Source organism: Electrophorus electricus, chromosome 11, assembly GCF_013358815.1.
Source record: "Electrophorus electricus isolate fEleEle1 chromosome 11, fEleEle1.pri, whole genome shotgun sequence".
Lineage (NCBI taxonomy): Eukaryota > Metazoa > Chordata > Actinopteri > Gymnotiformes > Gymnotidae > Electrophorus > Electrophorus electricus.
Genome location: NC_049545.1, coordinates 580,001 through 597,500, shown reverse-complemented (window position 1 = coordinate 597,500; position 17,500 = coordinate 580,001). Strand labels below are relative to the sequence as shown.

General features: G+C 44.1%; 1 protein-coding gene across 3 annotated transcripts in view; it reads right to left on the bottom strand.

The window, feature by feature from the left end:
• The window catches only part of inpp4b (inositol polyphosphate-4-phosphatase type II B), a 119,857-nt gene that overhangs the window by 100,940 nt on the left and 1,417 nt on the right, over positions 1 to 17,500 (bottom strand). For all 3 annotated transcript variants that reach the window (XM_035531634.1, XM_035531633.1, XM_035531635.1), the window contains exon 2: positions 14,618 to 14,680. In XM_035531634.1, the coding sequence (XP_035387527.1) occupies positions 14,618 to 14,680 (63 nt within the window). The remainder of the gene's footprint in view (positions 1 to 14,617; positions 14,681 to 17,500) is intronic.

Here is a 17,500-nt window from a genome sequence, read left to right as displayed (position 1 = left end):
TTAAGACTGTCTGTAAGGTGGCGGCTAAGCGCACGTTTACAGTGGAATGAAAAGGAAAGAGATTACTGGAGACCAGCACACGTCACCAGCACACAGCGGGAGACCCATGGACTTTTGGGTAACCTCTAATCTACAATTTGCTACCTCGGTCTCTAAACGAACAAACAAAAAGCCTGAGTGTGTAAAGCGGACATGGGGTGAGCGTAATGTTTCCCTTCACTTCAAGTTTCAAGTTTGGTTTATTTGTCACATACATAGTCATACACAGTATAACTCGCAGTGAAATGGTTGAGAGTGCTCTGTCCAAACTGAGGAGAAAACAGGGGTGCATAAGGAAATATATATCTATATATATACAAAAAATATATATAACAAAGTATGTACAATATATGTATAATATGTTTATATACACAATGTACAATGTATATATGGATATGTATATATGTACACAATGTGCAGTTCCAGCTTACAATTGACATATTCACAGTCACATGGTGGTGGTGGTCCCCACAGTTTATCAGTTTCCCTGATTCAGGGCCCGAATGGCCTGTGGGAAGAAGCTCCTCTTCAGTCTCTCTGTCTTGGTTCTCAGGGAGTGAAAGCGCTTCCCTGACCTCAACAGAGAGAAGAGCCTATTGTTGGGATGGGTGGGGTCCTTCACAAGCCTCCTGGCCTTGGTCTGGCACCACTTGTAGTAGATGGTCTGCAGGTCAGGAAGTTCCGTGTGAGTGATGCGCTCTGCTGAACGCACCTCCCTTTGGAGTGCTTGTCTGTCCTGCATGGTGCTGTTCCCAAACCAGACTGTGATGTTCCCTGTGAGGATGCTCTCGATAGTGCAGGTGTAGAAGTTCCGCAATACCTTGGAGGGCAGTCTGAAGTCTCTTAGGCGTCTGAGCTGGTAAAGACGCTGACGAGCCTTCTTTGCCAGGGAGTTGGTGTGGTGGGACCAGGACAGGTCCTGCGAGATGTGAACACCAAGGTACCTGAAACTATCTACTCTCTCCACCGTGGTTCCACTGATCCTCACAGGTTGGGAGTGCCGCTCCTGCTTCTTGCTGCAATCCACGATCAGCTCCTTTGTCTTGCTGATGTTTAGGAGGAGATTATTTTCCTGGCACCAGCTTTCCAGGTGTTTAATCTCCTCCAGGTAGGCCCTCTCATCGTTGTCCGAGATCAGGCCCATGATGATGGTATCGTCAGCAAACTTGACAATGATGGTGGAGCTGGAAGTGGCTGTGCAGTCGTAGGTGTGCAGTGAGTAGAGCAGGGGGCTTAGGACACAACCCTGAGGAGCTCCAGTGCTGAGGGTGAGGGTGGATGAGGCGCAGTTGCCCACCTGTACTGATTGTGGTCTGTCTGTTAGAAGTTGGCGATCCAGTCGCACAGGGATGTATGCAGTCCTAGATCCCCCAACTTAGTAGTGAGTAGGGAGGGGATGATGGTGTTAAATGCTGAACTGTAGTGGACAAACAGCATTTTAACATCATTACCCCTCCCTTTGTCCAGACTTGTGTCTGATGAAGCCGTTGTCCAACCTGTTTGACACGGGGAGAGATGATGAGTGCCACAACGACAGAAATCAAAAAGATTGGTTTCCTTTTCATCATCTCAAAGAAGGGTATAATGTAAAGTGAGATTCTGCTCTGTGTAAATACAGGTGTGTGTGTGTGTGTGTGTGTGTGTGGGCTGCAAGCACACATCTCGTAAGTTGAATGCACATCATAAATCGACTCCTCTAGTCAACAGACTGCACAGCCTGCAGCTCAGGTGCATCAGGCCAGCACGGGGGATTTATCCAGATTTACTGGTTTTGAGCATTAAGTTTAAATGAACGTTTTTCCTGGCCTGCAAAACGCTGTTTTACTGTCTTCAATTCATTACCTACAAACTGCATAATGTGTCTGAATCAGGGATGGAAACACGGTTCTCCTTAGTCCAGTGTCTGGTGTAAGAGCCAGATGAGATTCCCACACTGCTCAAAGACTGTTGTAATTCACACTGATGTCAGGCTGCATTATTTCTTAAATCATGGCAATGTTTTCAACTGAAATTTCAGAATCATTTGTGCAGAAATGAAGCCTTTAGCATAGACCGTTAGCCATCAGGGCTGAAATGGAGAAGGAGGTTCAGAGGAACACCAGGCTAAGTGCTAAATTAAACGACATTCACTCTGCTTGCCGGCCTGCCAAAGAGCACCACAGCAGGGCAGCAAACTGCAGAGAAAGACCTGCACCCAGAGAAGTGATGTGGGAAAGCGCAGGGACCCAGAACAACGAGTGACAGAGACACCATTTAATTACGGAGTTAAAAGAACTGCAGCCGTGGAGTTGTATCCAAGGCCAGTCAGGCTGCTGCCTGGAACACCTGGAACTGGGCTCTGGACATCACATGATTGCACCTGCTGTACACATCGAAGCTCGCTGAGTAGAAAGGAGATGAACATTTTTCTTTGTCCTATAAATTGGACTGCAGTTTAATCCAGTTACTGAGAGATTGGGATTTTTAATCCAGTCATCTGTGGTTAAGAGAGTACAGTTGGATTTGTTTTGGGTTGAAAGAGCAGTCCTGCCCTGTCCGAAGTATATCATGTATACGGAATTAAGACGTTCGAGCTCAACGGGAGATAGTGCTGCTCTCCCAGAGTGGAGCTCAAAAAAAACGTGCGGTGACGGACTGCGTGGATCTGGGGAAGCAGGTGTTAATCTTCACACTCCCAGCGTGTTAGTTGCCAGGCGCTGGCAGAGACCTGTGCAGCAGACGGACACTCTGTGAACTGAAGGTTTAGAACTGGAGATGACATAATTGAAGAGAAGACCACACCGGCAGCCCTACACAGATACTCCAGGACCGAGCATGGGCAGAATTTTACAGACAGCTGTAAAACGTTTTAAGACATATTTGATGAGACATGCGGACATCTCGTCTCCTTATATGTGATCCCCGTGAGCCAAAGGGCTTTGAGGCACTCTAGGGTCGTCTGCGGGTCAGGAGGTGGCGCTGATTGTGTCTGTGAACACAGCTCCACTCAGCCCCGTGACACTACATTAGGGAGACATTTCCCTGTGGCTCCCACTCTGTGCAAGCAAATGAAATCCCTCATGCAGGCGCTGTCAGCTTTGGAACGTCTCTGGGGCGTCCCGTTTCATCTAGATGGCATGCATGGAGTTACCACAGCACTGGCATCAGAGGAGACATCACGTGTGTGTCTGTGTGTGTGTGTGTGTGTGTTTGTGTGAGACAAACAGTAAGTGTTCCCTCATGCTCTTGAGTGGTCTCTAACAGGGACATACACCAGACACCTGAAAGACCTTCGTTTAAGAATGAGGTGTGCAACCCCCACCACCACCCACCACCACCCACGACCACTCACCACTCACCAACCCCCACCACCACCCACGACCACTCACCACTCAACAACCCCCACCAACCCCCATCACCACCACTCACCAACCCCCACCAACCCCCATCACCACCACCCACCAACCCCCACCAACCCCCATCACCATCACCCAACACCAACCCCCACCACCACCCACCACCACCACCCGCCAACCCCCACCAACCCCCATCACCACCACTCACCACTCAACAACCCCCCACCAACCCCCATCACCACTCACCACTCACCAACCCCCACCACCACCACCCACCACCATCACCCAACACCAACCCCCATCACCACCACCCGCCAACCCCCACCATCACCCAACACCAACCCCCACCAACCCCCACCACCACCACTCACCAACCCCCACCATCACCCAAAACCAACCCCCACCACCACCACCACTCACCAACCCCCACCAACCCCCACCATCACCCAACACCACCCAACACCACCCACCACCACCCGCCATCACCCATCTTCCCCAACCATCACCGTCCAGCATGAGAAAAACGCGGCAGTACAGAAAGTGGTTCCAATGCTCAGGACAGGAACAGGCCGCTGAACGGTGACAGAGGGGAGAAACCAGTTTGCTCTCCACAACCAGCACAGTGTGAGCAAACCTTGATCAGAGATCCAGAGGAACACCAAAGTGTGTACGGCCATGGAGGGACGGTCTTCTCCTCCTGCATCCTTACACTGTTTCAGCAGATACTCTGACTACTGTCCAACCACAGAAGTGACAAGACTCCCCCCCCGCCCACACACACACAAACCATAATATCAAAGCAAAGCAGCAGACCTTTAACCTTCTCTCTAAAACATTTGAGAGAAAATAGTTCCACAATTTTCTCTTTGACACGAGGCACAAAAGCTGTCAGTGTGCCGTCTAATTTCAGCACGTCCACTTTGCGTCTCTGCTGCCAATGTGCTGACCGCTACGATGGCAAACTGCTGTCTAACCTTGAAAGCTTCTCTCCTGAAGCAGACGTAAGTGGTGCCATACTGCCAGTGCTTGGGTCAGGCTGCACATCACGCGCTGTTATTTATACGCTACTGAATGCTGCTACCCAGAAGACATATTTTCATCCAAGACGCTGTGACTTGCCATCTCATCGCCTGAAAGACTGCCGTGCCAATACAATTATATACAATCATGGTGAATGCGAATCACAATTACCATAACAATCTCACACTCAGAACAGTAATGTTTACCGACCCCTGGGGCTGTAATTACGCTGGACTACTTATGTTTTATGACTGGGATACGTGGCACAGTTCACCTAAAAGATCATTTTGTTCTATGTTTAGTCTTCAACAAGGAGATTCTGTAGTCTCAAAATTAATTGAAATCCCATTAAATAATGTACGAGGGGCCATGAGGTTGCCATGGGAGACTAATATGCCCCTGGATCTTCACTGCATTAATCATATTAGCACTTCAATTAATTTGACAACATTATTTGCATACAATTTCATGCCACACCTGTGTCACTATCATGTTACAGAAATAGACCAATATTTTCCATTTTTGTGTGTCCATCCTCCTTTGAGGATGTCTGTGTCTGTGTCTCAGGCAGAAGAGGACAAGTCTCGGTGTCTCACGTACAGTCATCCAGGCTGACGCAGCAGATGTTGTCCTGTATCACACTTAACGATCAGTTTGATAAACCTTCGCTTTGCATGATGGGTGATATGGCAGAATTCAGAGGTTAGCGAGCGGTCGCAGCTAATTACTGTCATTTTCGGCTGAACTCCACCAACTCAGTGGCAAAGCAGCTACAACCTACAGATTTGCAATCCACAAATTTATCACAATTTACTGTGCAGTACGAACAGAGGATGTCGAACCACTGTGTCACGGACTCAGCAACGTTAAAAACCTGCTAAACAGAGTGTTCTCCCAGAACTTTGTTCCATTGACCAAGGCTTTGTCATTCACATGATTGTTTATTTTGTTTGCATTAGAAGAAAGTTGAGGAAAAGGTCAAATCTGATATCATTCCTCACAGGGCTCCAGAAATGGAGTGTACAAAATTATTGGTGTCTTTTCAGAATTGTCTATTTCAATCATGTAATGTTGCTTTAATGTGTATTTAAACCCACCAGTGCTGGAAATACAAAAATCACACTAGAGATGAGTTTAAATAGAGAAATGCTGACTCAGCCTTGTGTCTGTGTACACCAAAGAGAGTATGGAGGGAAGGCAGAAGAGCAAAGAACTGTCTGAGTTTGTGAAAGTGTAAATGATCTCAAGGGTACACGTCCATCTCCAGACATCTCCAGATATCTCCAGATATCTCCAAATGTTCCTGTGTCCACTGTGCGTAACCTCACTAAGACATTTACAGGCCATGATACTGTAGCCAACCTCCCTGGACATGGACAGAAGAGAAAAAATAATGGAAGATTACAATAACAGATTGTTCAACTAAAGAACCTCAACTGACTTCCAAACAAATTCAAGCTGACCTGCAGACACAGGGGTCAACTGTGCCAGGTCATACTCTGCAGACACAAGGTCTCAATGTCAGCCCCAGAACAAGCCCAATGCTGACACGGAGACTTGCATAATCCAGACTGTGGAAACCACAATGCTTCTGTTAGAAGATCTGTGGATCAATGCACTACCTTGTACCATTTACAGAAACAAAACAAAGACATGGTTCCTACAGTTGCACATGGTAGAGGTTCACAGATGTTTTGGGGTTGCCTTGCTGCTTCTGGCTACAGATGTTCTGACTGTGTGTGTGCCAACAGGAAATCGGGTCTGAGGTCTCAGGTCTTTCAGCAGCACAGAGACCCAGAACGCAACTAGGAGAACATCTACCGTACCTGGAGCGATAGGAAGAAAAGATAGAAAGAAAAGAGTTGTCCAAAAGTCCCGTAGAGAGGCATAAGAAACTCATTCCTGGATACAGGAAGTGACTCTTTTCAACTATTGTTTGCAAAGGTCAGGCTACCAAATATTAAGTTAAGGGTGCTAGTAGTTTTGTCCAGTCCATTTCTGGAGTTCTGTGAGGAATGATATCAGACTTACTTTGTTTTCCTTCGTTCTTTGTTGTTCCAGTGCAAACAAAAGAAACAAAAAGGTAAATACTGAAGCTTTTTTTGTAATTGCAACAGTTTTTGAACAGCAGGAGTGTCAGTATTTCTGGCTATAACTGTACAACTGTACACATTAGGCTGTGTTTTCACGGACTGCTGGTGAACCAGATAGAGCCACTGCGTCAAGAACATTACCGTACATGCTGTAAACAGTTCAAACAGAAGCATAAGATCAGAAATCACCTCCCAGAAGAGCTGATTGGCAAAGCAACATGGCTAAGCAGGGTGTTTTCTGTCATTCTTTATTGTAGCAGGCTGCTGTAAGAGTCGCCCTCTGCAGGCAACATACGGCAGCACTGCCAGCCGCTCCAAACATGGACAAAGTGTGTAGTGTGCAGTGCTGATTTCAGATCAGCCGGTGTCATCTGGATCTGCGGCAGCACTAAGCTGTTTCCAGAGGGCTTTTCAGATCACTGGCCTTTAAACAGCCCTGTTTATCAGCACAAACACTGAGGGGAAGGAACCTACAAACAGGAAGACATGGTGATTCATTAGTATGTGCTCAGCCAATCATATTACTTATCTCATATTTATTAAACAGCTGTGCTAAGCACAATGGCATATTGTAAAAACAGCACATCTGTGTGTTGGATTATTTAGATATGATTCCATCACCTGCTGCTATTGCTGCATATTTCCAGCATATATTTAGTTTGCACTTGCTGGAAGAATCACTAGATAATAAAAGGTCTGCAGTGAGCTTGGGTAAAATTTGTACTGCAATGACATTCAATTCCACAGTGAAATCTCAGCAGATCAAGACGTCATTAAAGAACTCCAAGAGTCCATCCGATGGTGCTGCCCTCATGAATACAGAGTAGAAGGGCAGTTTAGAGGCTGGATGAGGTCCCAGGGGTCTGTTCTGTGTCCCTCCAGAGAGGTTAATCCTGAAAGCAAATAAGCATGTAAGCCAACATGCAGAGAGCTCTCAGAAAGCTGTGTATCCACTGTGTGGACCCTGTTTATCCAGAGGGGAACCTGTCAACTACAAATATCTAAAGCGAAATAGTTTAACTGGCAGTCTGGGGACTTTAGAGCTTTCATCTGAGCATTTGAAAGGTTTAGGAGTTCCTTCAGGCAAATGCCAAAGTTATGCCTTTCACTGTCACACTCAAGAGTAAATATCTAATCAAAAATATGGATCTACTGAAATACCTTGCAGAACATAAACCCCTCAGGCACAAACGCACAAATTATGTTGAAAATAGTTTTCAAATGTTTCTACACATTTCAAGAGCAGAGTTAGGGATTCATTTCTGCAACACTGAAATCATATTTAATTAACACTTATGGTTTCATTCTTTAACCACTGCACTTTAATCATGGTATAATATACAGACAAACCATTAGTGCACTATGATGCACTATGACAATGCACTAGGACCATAATTCACTATGACCACACATAATTCACTATGACATAATGCACTATAACCGCACATATTGCACTATAACCACATATAATTCACTATGACATAATGCACTATGACCATACATATTTCACTATGACCACACAGAACGCCTTATGGTTTATATGGTTTAATCTTTTATTTTCAACATAATTTATGTGTTCGTGCCTGAGAGGTTTCTGTTGGGTGAGGTCTAGACTATAGTGCATCTTTACACTGTATAACCTATATTCTATACCCCTTTACAATGTATAATCTATACTCTATACCCATTTAAAATTTATAATTTATATTCTATACCCCTTTACACAGTATAATCTATATGCAATACCCATTTACACAGTATAATCTATATGATATACCCCTTTACACTGTATAATCTTTATTCTATACCCCTTTACACTGTATAATCTATATTCTATACCCCTTTACACAGTATAATCTACATTCTATAGCCCTTTACACGGTATAATTTATATTCTATACCCCTTTACACGGTATAATCTATATTCTATATCGCTTTACATGGTATCGTCTATATTCTATACCCCTTTACATAGTATAATCTATATTCTATAGCCCATTTACATAGTATAATATATATTCTATACCTCTTTACATGGTGGTGTAATCTATATTCTGTAGCCCTTTCATAGTATAATCTATATTCTAGAGCTCTTTGCACAGTATAATATATATTCTATAGGCCTTTACATAGTATAATCTATATTATATACCCCTTTACATGGTGTAATTTATATTCTATAGCCCTTTACATAGTTTAAGATATATTTTATAGCCCTTTACACAGTATAATCTATATTATATACTCTTTTAAATAATAAAATCTATATTCTATACCCCTTTACACAGTATAATATATATTCTATATCCCTTTATATTGTGTAATCTATATTCTAGAGCCCTTCCATAGTATAATCTATATTCTAGAGCCCTTTCATAGTGTAATCTATATTCTAGAGCCCTTTCATAGTGTAATCTATATTCTAGAGCCCTTTACACAGTATAATCTATATGCAATACCCATTTACACAGAATAATCTATATGCTATACCCCTTTACACTGTATAATCCATATTCTATATCCCTTTACATTGTGTAATCTATATTCTAGAGCCCTTCCATAGTATATTCTATATTCTAGAGCCCTTTCATAGTGTAATCTATATTCTAGAGCCCTTTCATAGTGTAATCTATATTCTAGAGCACTTTACACAGTATAATCTATATGCTATACCCCTTTACACTGTATAATCCATATTCTATATCCCTTTACATTGTGTAATCTATATTCTAGAGCCCTTTCATAGTATAATCTATATTCTAGAGCCCTTTACACAGTATAATCTATATGCAATACCCATTTACACTGTATAATCCATATTCTATATCCCTTTACATTGTGTAATCTATATTCTAGAGCCCTTTCATAGTATAATCTATATTCTAGAGCCCTTTACACAGTCTCATATATATTCTAGAGCCCTCCTGCTATAAATTATCACAATGTTGATTATAGTCGCCATTCAGACTAAAGTACAGTGACAGATGAGGTTTTGCTGTTGGCAACAAAACATGACAAATGCTCTGCATTTTTTTCTTAAATAATTATTTGAACCCTTGAGTATGTGGTTACTATTGAAGCGATGGCAATGAAACGAAGCAGGTGAAAATCACAACGTCTCTGTGAGTATCATAATGAGAAAAGCACACAACAGTGTTTTCTTTAAGCAGGAACCAGTCTGTGCCCTCAGAGCTCTGAAGATTAGTTTATAACCAAAGCACTTCATTACCGAAGAATAAACAAAATGAAACAGTGACAACACTATTAACTATCTGTCAATCCAGTGGTGTGCAATATGTGTGTGAGATTGTGTGTGTGTGTGTGTGTGTGTGTGTGTGTGTGTGTGTGTGTGTGTGTGTGTGTGTGCACGCACATGTGTGTATGAGTGAGTGCATGTGCAGTTGGTATCGCCCCCACAGTTAATTGATTATGAGCCAGACTGACTGTGATTTACATGAAAGACAGAGAGAAGGTTTAGCTAAAAGAAATTCCTTCTTTTCAGTTACTTAGCAAACAAGTATAATGTTAATATAAGCCATCACGCCTGGTGCCAAGCTTTGTGGTGGGAAGGCTGTAGGAGACAGCGGTGCCCTGGACCGTAGAACCTGACCCCAGATCTGACCGTAGACCCGACCCCAGACCCGAGCCCAGACCCGACCCTAGACCCGACCCCGGACCTGACTCCTACAGACTGACCACTGCCACAACAGAAGATCATTTTTAGATTAAATATTTACCTATCACTAATTTTCCATCCTCATCCTTCCTCCCTATGCAAAAAATGTTTTAAATCTGACATGGACTGAGATGTCACAAGGTCATAAGGTCAAGCTAGTCATCTGCCTACATCTCACAACTTTTTTGGCTGTGAATTATTTCCTTTCTTTGTTTGGTTAATTCTTTGTTTAGAATTCTGGGCTTATTTCAGACTGTGAAGCAGGTCTCAGTAACCTTTGCCTGGTATGAAAAAGTGTTCAGTATAAGAAAATAATTAATACAATTTATGAATTTGTGCATATTCGCTTTGATCCTGCCACGTACGCGCCTTGGTAAGAAGAGTATTAACTGACCTGAAAGAGCTGGTGCAAGACCACCTCGGCTACGATTAGAATATAGAAAAAGGTGACATGCTAAGAAGCATGGTGTGTTGCTGACTGAAAGTAATTATATTCCACAACCGAACCGTTTTCACCCAGGCCAAAAGCTTGGCCCAAGCAGACGGTTTTACTGGTCTGAAGGTGTCAGTAACAAAGTAAAGACATGAGCACCCGACAGCAGCGACAAGATTAGGCAACAAAAGCAAACTCCCAACCCTTTAAAAAGGTGGAACCATGACAGATGTCAGCCCATGTGAGACACATGCTAACAGTGCTCTTCTGCAGTATATACAGCAAAATTCTGTTTTATTTCTGCAGTCTTACACACCATAAACAGAACGGGCTGTTTTAATAAACACTGCTGTAGTCCGGGTCAGGGCAGATGTGTGCATGTAAACATGGTAAATGGTTTCCGCTTATCCTTACACGCTTCACAAATTAATCTGAAAACATCCAAAAATATTAGCACGCACACCTGAGAGTTACTGGCGAGTTTGCAAACAGACAGCCTGTACCTCTCAGGAAATATGCTGTAATTCACAACCGTAGATTACTGCAAGACTCAAATCCAGGATCCTCACTGATGAGGCTTCAACACACCAATCACAGCAGAGCAACATTGTAGTAACCCTTCACTACAGGTCACCAGACCTGTCCAGGTACTTTTAGCGAGCCAAGCATTATTGTAACGTAGTGTCTTTGCCTATGTATGTTTGTGGGAGTTTGTACATGCCTCTGCTGACAGGCAGGGCCCTTTTAACCATTTCAGTGAAACCATTTCACTGCGAATATAAATATATATATATTTATCTGTATATATATATTTTTTTCTCTATGCACCCCTGTTTCTCTTCCTCAGTTTGGACAGAGCACTCTCCACCATTTCACTACGAGTTATACTGTGTATGACTATGTACGTGACAAATAAACCAAACTTGAAACTTGAAACTTTATCCAACATCTGGAGGAACATCTCCACATCTGCACATCTGATGGAGAAACACGGACACACAGAACTGATGAGCCGTGGAGGACGAGTGTATGTTGAGTGTTCATGGAGTATGAGTGTGTGTTGAGTGCTCTGGAGGATGAGTGTGTGTTGAGTGTTCGTGGAGGACAAGTGTGTGTTGATGCTTGTGGAGGACAAGTGTGTGTTGAGTGTTTGTGGAGGATGAGTGTGTGTTGAGTGCTCATAGAGGATGAGTGTGTGTTGAGTGTTCGTGGAGGATGAGTGTGTGTTGAGTGCTCATAGAGGATGAGTGTGTGTTGAGTGTTCATGGAGGATGAGTGTGTGTTGAGTGTTCGTGGAGGATGAGTGTGTGTTGAGTGCTCATAGAGGATGAGTGTGTGTTGAGTGCTCATAGAGGATGAGTGTGTGTTGAGTGTTCGTGGAGGATGAGTGTATGTTGAGTGTTCGTGGAGGATGAGTGTGTGTTGAGTGTTCGTGGAGGATGAGTGTGTGTTGAGTGCTCGTGGAGGATGAGTGCATGTTGAGTGTTCGTGGAGGATGAGTGTGTGTTGAGTGTTCGTGGAGGATGAGTGTGTGTTGAGTGCTCGTGGAGGATGAGTGCATGTTGAGTGTTCGTGGAGGATGAGTGTGTGTTGAGTGTTCGTGGAGGATGAGTGTATGTTGAGATGCCGGCGTTAATGCCAGATGTGACATTCTAGTGCGGTGGGGCGTAACTTCACATGTAAACATCAAACACATGCTAAAGTGCATCTTTAAGACCCCACAGCCAAAGCCAATCTGACGTGCTCACCAGGGATCTGAGAATCTTGGCCTTTCTGCAGCAGGATCACAATCTTACAGAGTTAATTAGTGAGAAAGACAACAGTGGCGGGTTTGTTCTTTTATACGACACGCATGGTTTGGTTGTCATGACGAGGCCTCTCCACTGCGTCATCATCGCTGACATCTCTCCGAGTCTTGGATGTGTTTCATTTTACCAGTCCTACAGTTCTGGGTGAAAGAGCCCACTGGTCTGAAGAAAGAAAACCCCCAAATCCTTTATGTTCTGCACTGCACTGACCGCATCCCTGGTGTCAGTCAGGACTTTGGATATCAGTTTTGATTGATGTATAGTCTCATTGCTCTCTGTGAGTTTATTGAACCAGAACTTGTCTTGTTTATAAAGTATTTTGCAATCTTTGCTGTTTTATTCTAACAGATTGAACATTTTACTATCATTACCATTAAGAAAGAAACCAAAAAAAAAAATTATTTGCTATTCGTGCCAATCATACTGCTCAAGTTTGAGTGAGAAGAAAGAACCTCAGTCATAATCGAACTGGAAATAGACTAAACTGATGCCTTACAGATCACAGCATGCTATGGCAAATCTCAACATACATGCCTTAAAAACACACACACCTTTACTGTCTATGGATGTGTGAATACATGTGTAATAACGTCAGTTTATTACCACAATGACATTCACATTTCTGTTCACGTCAAGCACTGGGGGGTTCAGGGGCAGCTGTCTGAGGCCACAGACGGATATTTACGGGGTAACAATGTGATCTTAAGCAGAGAGGGAAGCGTTCAGTCACGTAGGAACCTGAAGTGGTGGGAAGGTGTTAGATGAGCACGGTGACGTGCAGACCGCAGAGTGCCACGGCACACCTCCTTCCTGAAGGAGCGACCATATGACTGAGAGAATGCATGCACAGATAAACATGGACACACCGCCAGCCGTGTGTCCATGTCAGACAGAGATATCCCTGTCTGATGTGCCACAGAAACCAACCTTGGCTGGTATTTAATAGTGCACTTTACAAAGTGGTGAGCCCAAAACAGATGCTCTGCTCTCCATCTCCCTCTCTCTCTCTCTCTCTCTCTCTCTCTCTCCCTCTCTCTCTCTCTCTCTATCTCTCTCTCTCTCCATCTCTCTCGCTCTCTCTCCATCTCTCTCTCTCCCTCTCTATCTCTCTCTCTTTCTCTCCATCTCTCTCTATCTCTCTCTCTCCCTCTCTCTCTCCCTCTCTCTCTCTCCATCTCTCTCTCTCCCTCTCCATCTCTCTCTCTTTCTCTCCATCTCTCTCTCTCTATCTCTCTCTCTCCCTCTCTCTCTCTCTCTCTCTCTCTCTCTTTCTCTCCATTTCTCTCTCTCTCTCTCTCCATCTCTCTCCATCTCTCTCTCTCTCCCTCTCTCTCTCTCCATCTCTCTCTCTCTCTCTCTCTCTCTCTCTGTCTCTCTCTGATTTCTGTCATGTGCTATCCAGAACATAGAGTATCCAGACATCCCCCATGAGCTGTTGATACACAAGTGCACTGCCCAGTCCTGGCAGCTGCATCTGGTGGCTCGATGACTGTGTATCTGACTCTCTCTCTCTCTGTCTGTGTGGGGGGGGGCGGCTTGAGATGTTATTCAAAGATACTGATATAAATATGAACCCAGTTAATGGCAGTATGGATGCTCCACACGTCAGGCTTTGACTCTGTCATGCTGTCTGACCAACAGAAGAAACTGCTCCATCTTTTAAGACTTTAGGAAGAGTTCTCACATAAAAACAAACATGGGGCAACATGGAGCTATATGGAACACAACTTTGCCCAAATCTCTCACTGTAGAAATGAAAGTAAACACAAAAGACAGGGTGTGTGCGGCACAGGCACATGCAGTTTCTCAGCACAACCTTCAGACACCAGAAGTGTCCGTTACCTCAAACCCAAAAAATCACATAAAAACACAGCCCCACTTTCTTTAGTCTGAACTGAACTATGATGCATTCAGAAACGGCACAGCCTTGAAATAAGGAGAGGACTGAAATGCAGACACGTCAGTGTGAACAACCTCCCAGTGTTAGCGCAGCCCACAGAGCTGAGGCCAACACAATCACTCTAATTAGCAGCTTATTGATTACACCCTTAGCACTTGTTTTGTTTCACTTTCTGACTTTTTTATTCTACTTTTTCAGCAATGGTTCCATACATCAGTTTTAATTCCCCAGTGACATGTTTGACCTTTAACATTTATTCAGTGTGCCGTGTGTCTAACGCGATCAGGACAGATCTGGAATCAGCATGACTTACCCAGGCAAAACTCCAGCTGTGGAATTCTTGGCTTCAGAATGACACTGGTGTGAGTCTTTGGGCCTGAGGAAGACAACATGAGAACACAAACTCAGAACACGGATGCAAAACTTCCTGGGAACTTGTACTTCCATATAGAATTCCCCATCACACAGGACAAGCCACAATAGTCCCAAAGGTCAGATGCAAACCTCCTATGGAAGTGATTGGCTAACGCGGCCCCTGATCCCTCACATCTGCATTTGACCTTTATCTGTTACAGACACAAGTACAAATGCAAAACTCTAATGGGATATTCAACAAGTACGAAGTCCAGTGAGGGTGAAGGCGTGACCCGGAGCTGTCTGGGGCGAGTGTGTGCTCCCCCTGGTGCCTGGGAACAGGTGCAACAAACGCAACTGCAACAGAGACTCCGGACCATCTGACTGGCTGATGGCAGGAGCCACTTTAGACAATGCAGAGTGGGCACCATTTATGTCTCCGACGGAGGCGTGGGTCAGAGTGGCATCAGCTGAGGGGGTCTGCCCTGCCAGCGCCACCTTCCAACAGAGTGTGTGGGTGTGTGTGGAAAAGTCCACATGTTACAGAGTTTGTCAGTATGCAGCTGGAAGTTTGGCTGTTAGGATTTTTTAACCCGAATTCTCCATGTCAGGTACAGAGCAGTTTCTGCAGGCTGAACAGCTGTGAGAGTGCAGTAGGGGCCAAAACATGCTGGAGATACCACACACACACACACAACACACACACACACACACTGGAGATACACACACACACACACACATACGCTGGAGATACACACACACACACACACACACTGGAGATACACACACACACACACACACACATACGCTGGAGATACACACACTAGCGCTGATCTACAGGGGGTTGTGACTTTCATCCTAAAGCCTGATTGGGGCTGATCAGTTGGTGATAGTGTTTGATTATCAATACATGAATAACCAATCTGTATGTGGGCTAAACGAGGAAGTGAGACAGTCATCACGGCTTCTAATGACAATACCCTCCCTCTCAGAATAACAGTGCACATGCTATACACACACACACACACACACACACTCTCTCTCTCTCTCTCTCTCTGTCTCTCTCTGTTTCATTTCTCTCTCAGTATTATAGTATTATAACATGAACATGACACAACATTACAACCTTTGCAATGATGGAAATTAAGAGTTAGAGAAGCTGTGATTGCTCTGAAATACTAATAAAGAGAAGAAGTGAAAAGAAAAGAAAAGAAATAAGAAAGAAAGAAAGAATAAATAAGAATAAGAATAAATAACGAAGTGAAAAGAAAGGCAAATAAATAAATAATAAATAAATAAATCTCTCTCCCTCACACACACACACTCACACACACACACACACACACACACAGTCATAATCATTAAAACTCCCATAGGGCGAGCCCATGGCCATCTGTGCTAGGTTTGTAGCAACACACTCACTTTGTTCAGAAGTGCATAAAGTGAACCTCACTAGTGCTCTTGTTTGATTACCAGTGCACACAATGAATCACACAGTGACCTGTGTACTAAACCTCACGATGTGTCATGTAAAAGTTGAACCCAACTAATTAAAACAGCAACTGTCCCACAACATGTAGAAACAATACAGCGCAACACAACCTACATAACCTTCACAACCATCACAACCATCACAACCAACACAACCAACACAACCTTCACAACTAACACAACCAACACAACCTACCCAACCGTCACAACTAACACAACCAACACAACCAACACAACCTACACAACCTACACAACCTTCACAACCTACACAATCTACACAACCAACACAACCATCACAACCTTCACAACCTTCACAACCAACACAACCAACACAACCATCACAACCTTCACAACCAACACAACCTTCACAACTAACACAACCAGCACAACTAACACAACCAACACAACCAACACAACCTTTACAACCTACACAACCTTCACAACCTACACAACCAACACAACCTACATAACCTTCACAACTAACACAACCTACACAACCTTCAGAACAAACACAACCTTCACAACCTTCACAACTAACACAACCTTCAAAACCTACACAACCTTCACAACCTACACAACCAGCACAACTAACACAACCAACACAACCTTCACAACCTACACAACCTACACAACCAACACAACCTTCACAACTAACACAACCTTCACAACCTACCCAACCTTCACAACTAACACAACTAACACAACCTACACAACCAACACAACCTTCACAACTAACACAACCAACACACCCTTCATACTAACGCACATTTTCCTGTGCTGTATACACCACTACACTTCATCACCCCAAACTCACAACCGTGCAGGTGCACGTCAAACTCTGCAGCGCAGCAAGCTAGGCACCCCATTCATCAGTTGCTCCATGCAGGTGGTGGTGGTGGTGGTGTGTGTGTGTGGGTGTGTGTGTGTGTGTGTGTGTATATGCACATTTACAGTATAAGTATACTCCTTAGGGAACATATGTAGCACATGGTCCTATTTTTGTTGCTGATCCCAAGCTGCCATCCCAGGTCTGGCGCTAACCCTCACCATCCTGTTGTAGCCCTGCAGAGACCTGCCAGTATTCTCCTACCTCAGCCATCTTCTGTAGAGCAGCGACCTGCCATCAGTCCACTCCTCCTTACAGCAGCCAGATCCCAGCAAGATCCCTGATTCTTCCCAAATCTCCACCTGCTTCTATAAGACCAGTTCACTTTAAACAACTTAAACGAGGGACAAGCGAGAACTTTGTCCTCACTCCCAGGACATCGCTGTTGGTCTTAGCACTCCCTCTGTTCTAGTGAGCCTTGATTTCATCAAAGTGCTCATTAATAAAGCAGCTATTTAACAGATC